General features: G+C 40.8%; 1 protein-coding gene across 1 annotated transcript; it reads left to right on the top strand.

Annotated features, from left to right (window-relative positions):
- The first annotated feature begins 2,055 nt into the window (after positions 1–2,055).
- LOC120107511 (peroxidase 12-like) lies at positions 2,056–4,404 on the top strand. Its single transcript, XM_039120803.1, has 3 exons — positions 2,056–2,338; positions 2,521–2,715; positions 3,511–4,404. Exons 1-3 carry the CDS (start codon positions 2,099–2,101, stop codon positions 4,129–4,131), a joined length of 1,056 nt encoding a protein of 351 aa, XP_038976731.1. The 5' UTR covers positions 2,056–2,098; the 3' UTR covers positions 4,132–4,404.
- Positions 4,405–4,909: the final 505 nt, after the last annotated feature.

The following is a 4,909-nucleotide window of genomic DNA, read 5'->3' as shown; positions in this document are numbered from 1 at the left end:
ATCGGTTTCACAGTTAGACAGAGCAATTATGTTAATGAAAAAACATGAATTATAACTATTAGGAGGGTATACATGTAAACCATCCATCTCCTCCTCCTCTCCCTTCACCAAGGTCGGTCTTCCTTCCGAGTTACGAGAATATTTACCACCTGGGTCCCCCTCTTCCAATCTCATCACTTTAGCTCTCAATGAACACCGCCGTGCTCCTTCGTTGCTTGATGCAGTTGTGCATGCCTACGTCGAGTCGAGAACTACATATAACTAATCTGCTAAGAAATGAGAGGCTACAATCAGTGCTGAGGGCCCGCCTCACAATATAAAGGTCAGAATTTGCCATCTTATATTCATATTGGCTACATGGCATTGTGTAGATTGTGACATGGTTACATGATACAGCTATTATAATTTATATAACAGCTAATTAATACATGTAGTTGCAGAGGGCTCCAGCCAAATTATATATTCATAATGAATATTTATGCAACCAATATAATTTATTTGTTGTCTTTTCGGAAAAACTGTTATGTATAATAGAAATAAAAAATATTCTATACTCATTTTTTTGAATCATTTTAGGAATAATATATTATTATCAACATCAGTTAAGAGAAAATTATTTGTCTTGTATGGAGTAACAAGAGCAGATCGCCTGTATCTCTGTATTATTGTTGGTTAAATCTCCTTGTAATAACTAATAACAGGTTTTATCAGAAACTATTTTTTTTTTTTGGGTTGTTGTAAGTCTTAGTATTTTAGTTTCTTCCCTCATAAACCAAGCATTATTCTGTCCCACACAATCCAGTCAAAATATTGACTTAGCAAATAGATTAACTGTTATTTTTATTGTAACAATAATATGGTTTCTCGAAGGAGGCCAAAAAAATTTTAAGTACCACCAAGATACTTATTACTTATTATAATTTACTATTACAGGTATATACTCATTTGGATCCAAAGTTTAAAAAACTATATTGTTATGTCTAGTAAGTACTATAAGGACATGTTTGATTGCAAAGAGTTGGATTCTGGAACCGGAATAGGAATAAGTGACTCCCATTCTAACCATTTGATTGGGGGGAGTTTCGTTCCTATTTCAACTTCAGAGAAAATGGAAATATTCCAATCCTCCAAAATCCAATTCTTATTATTCTCTAGTATTCAAATTCTAATTTGATTTCGATTCCAGTAACGAGTCAAACACATCGGAGGATATGGCCATTCTGATTCTTAATCCAATCCATTCTAATTCTAATTTCTATTCCGGTCGCAAACCAAACATGCCTTAAAAAAAAATGAAACTATAATAGTAGGTAACCGTTATTTGAGAAAATCACTATTAACATTAATTTATATAAATCACAACAATCATATCATAAAAATACTAACATAATATTGTCATAATTACCAATTAACACGATTGTACACTGCATAATAGACATATACATACACAAATACAAATACATATACGTATATATATGTCTATGTTCGTGTATGCGCATATAATTACCATCTCTAATTAGCTAGAGTGCCTGTCAATTGAGATGGATTCTCCATGGCCAAGTGTTCATGGATATTTAGTTCCTAATACACCTTTGGTTCCTTATTGGTATAAATAGTTATGCCCGTTGCTGTATATATAGACTTTGATCCATCTTATACAAACTCATACATAAACCAGGAACGCAAAATACAATGCTCAATGAACGTGACCTAAAACATTACAAGGCAACCAAACCAAGGAAAACCTGATATAATATTTCCCAGTTCAAAAGCATGTGCGGCCCCTGTAGATCCGGGGAGCGTGGTCGGCTAAGAAAGAGTCAGTGAGGCGTGGGCCCTCCCACCCACCACCTCAAAAGTAGATTCCGATGATGAAGGCCTGCACCCTCTTTCTCTCTTTTTCCACACCACCATATTGGAAAAATCTCCCACTAGAACATATTGAATGTCGGAATTATCCACTTGCCTTTTGTGAAAGCGTGCATCAGTTTCCTGGAAGAGGAGTCTTATCTCTAACCCATGTAGCCTATAAATGAGGACCATCTTGGCTGACCAAGAACAGTAAGGGGACCTTGGTGCTTCCACTGACTTTAACCCAATGGCTTCCTCTTCTTCCCTAGCTCTCCTATTGCTTCTCTCTTCACTTGCAGTCTTCTGTACACTATCAGAAGCCGAGAGCTCTCCTCCCATAGTGAAGGGCCTGTCATGGAGCTTCTACGAGTCCAGCTGCCCAAAGCTGGAGCTCATCGTGGGTAACTACTTGAAGAATGCCTTCCAGAAGGACATCGGCCTCGCCGCCGGCCTCCTTCGAGTCCACTTCCACGACTGCTTCGTCCAGGTATAACTCTTAACTGGTTCTTTAGTTAACAAGAGCTCACTGATGGTTATATATATATATATATATATATATATATATATATATATATATATATATATATATATATATATATATATATATATATATATATATATATATCCATCTTTCGTTGCATATCATTGATGGAGGTTAGAAAATGGCAGGGGTGTGATGCGTCGGTGTTATTGGATGGGTCGGCGAGCGGGCCGGGGGAGCAGCAGGCGCCGCCCAACCTGACGCTGAGGCCGGCGGCGTTCAAGGCCATCAACGAACTCCGGGCTCTTATAGACAAGCAATGCGGTCGGGTCGTCTCCTGCGCCGACGTCGCCGCTCTCGCTGCCCGTGACTCCGTCCACCTGGTATTGCTTCTCCCTCTCTCTCTCTCTCTCTCTGTCTGTGTGCGCGCGCGTGTGTAAGCGTGTGGCGTTAATGGACAGGTTTTTTTATTTTTTGGTACAACGACATTATGCACAGTTTCAAAGACTGAAAAGAAAGCTTTAACCAAAAAAAAAAAAGACTGAAAAGAAAGCTCACTGGGTCACCGTGAATTTAGCCTGGAAAAGCGTACGGACGGTCGGTTGACTGTTGACTTTTCTAAGCACCGTGCTATTTCCCGTGTGGACCCTTGGGCTGCATTTGGATATCGAATAGCCGCCTACCACCACACGCCTATTTAACTATTGATGTTCACCCGCTAACCAGGTGAATCGTATTTTAATTAGTCTCCAATGGTTAGTGAGATAAACTTATAGAGAAAATTAAAAATAGGGATATTTCACTCCCTCCCTTAAAATGAAACGAACCATGCAAAGCTTGCCTCTTCCTGTATCACGGTAGTAAAAGATTTAAGGCCAGGAACTTGGTTTCTGATGTCACAAATTAATCCAGCTACAAAAGAGGTCACACCTCTTTGAAACTTTTGACGATAAAGATACAAATAATTTCTAAATATTAAAAAAGTATACAAAAAACTTCTTATATACATTCATATATTTGCTATTACTGAAAAATACAAGCATATATAAGAGAAATGAGATCAGCAGAAATAAGCACTACTGTCTCCAGCAAATAGTCTAAATGTAATGGTAAGCCACTAGATCTTGATGTGTGATGTTTGAGATCGCCCGGCTAAAGAGTTCAAATCTCTCTTGCAGTCCGGTGGGCCTAACTACCCCGTTCCCTTAGGCCGCCGTGACGGCCTCAACTTCGCCACCCAGCAAGCCACCCTCGCCAGCCTCCCTGCCCCCTTCTCCAACGTCACCGTCCTCCTCTCAGCCTTGGCCAAGCTCAAACTCGACTCCACCGACCTCGTCGCCCTCTCCGGCGGCCACACCATCGGCATCGGCCACTGCACCTCCTTCGACAACCGCCTCTTCCCCACCCAGGATCCCATCATGGACAAGACCTTCGCCAACTCCCTCCGCCGCACCTGCCCGGCCAAGAACACCGTCAACACCACCGTTCTCGATATCCGGTCCCCCAACACCTTCGACAACAAGTACTACGTCGATCTCATGAACCGGCAAGGCCTCTTCACGTCGGACCAGGACCTGTACACCGACTCCAGGACCCGGTCTATCGTCACGAGCTTCGCCGTGAACCAGGCTTTGTTCTTCGAGAAGTTTGCGTCGGCCATGATCAAAATGGGGCAGCTGAGCGTACTGACGGGGACGCAGGGGGAGATCCGGGCCAACTGCTCGGCACGCAATGCTGGGTCACGGAGTGGGGTGTTGGAGTCTTTGGTGGACGGAGAAGGGGAGATGGCTGTGTTTTAGGCTGCACGTGTGATGTAGCACGTGTAATGGGACGTAATAATATTGTATGCTTTTTGTGTACGTGTTTGTCTTGTAAGATGTTTGGTCTAAGAGGTAGAAATGGTGTGGAAATGGACAGCATGTTCAGGTTTGGACCATATATGAGCATTGGTGTGTTCAGGTTTGTATGCTTTCTGCTTTTTCTTTGTTTTTGGAATTAGGTTGCTCAATAAGAGAATTGGAAGTGATGTAATTTTACTAGACTAAAACATTAATGAGGTTTTGGCATGAACATGTTGCAAGGTTGTAAATATGAGCCAGGCCAGGTTAGGCTAGTTGGGTTCGGATTGTATCTTTCGAATGAAAGAATAATTACCCTTCTTTCGCCACATCGTCTGTTGGATTGCACAATAGCTGCTTCAAAATTTGCACAAGCAGATAAAAAATAATAATAATAAAATATTTTGAAATCTATATAACAAGCCATATAAAGGTTGACATGGCAAAAAAAAGTCGATCATTCTTCGCGCGGAAGATACAAGTTGAACCCACGTATGGTTTTATTTATTAAGAGAAAGAAAGAGAAGATCTACTCAAAATAACAATATGCTGCTACATAATTGGCGTCGGCATTCTAGAGTGATGATGTAATCATTAGGGTATCTTTCTTTTGTGTACTATTAATGATTTTGACGATGGAAATTTTCCACCTTTTTGTAATGCAATGAAAGCATTTGATCCCTTAATTACTTGATGCGATGCTATATATACCAAGAGGGTGAGAATATTAGGATGTCAC

Source organism: Phoenix dactylifera, unplaced genomic scaffold (assembly GCF_009389715.1).
Source record: "Phoenix dactylifera cultivar Barhee BC4 unplaced genomic scaffold, palm_55x_up_171113_PBpolish2nd_filt_p 000884F, whole genome shotgun sequence".
In the NCBI taxonomy this organism is placed as follows: domain Eukaryota; kingdom Viridiplantae; phylum Streptophyta; class Magnoliopsida; order Arecales; family Arecaceae; genus Phoenix; species Phoenix dactylifera.
This window is presented reverse-complemented; position numbering and strand designations above follow the sequence as displayed.

Coding starts and splice junctions, on each gene's coding strand:
- LOC120107511 (XM_039120803.1), top strand. CDS start 2,099: ATGGCTTCCTCTTCTTCCCTAGCTCTCCTATTGCTTCTCTCTTCACTT. Junction 2,339..2,520: donor TCCACGACTGCTTCGTCCAG/GTATAACTCTTA, acceptor AGAAAATGGCAG/GGGTGTGATGCGTCGGTGTT. Junction 2,716..3,510: donor CCCGTGACTCCGTCCACCTG/GTATTGCTTCTC, acceptor TCTCTCTTGCAG/TCCGGTGGGCCTAACTACCC.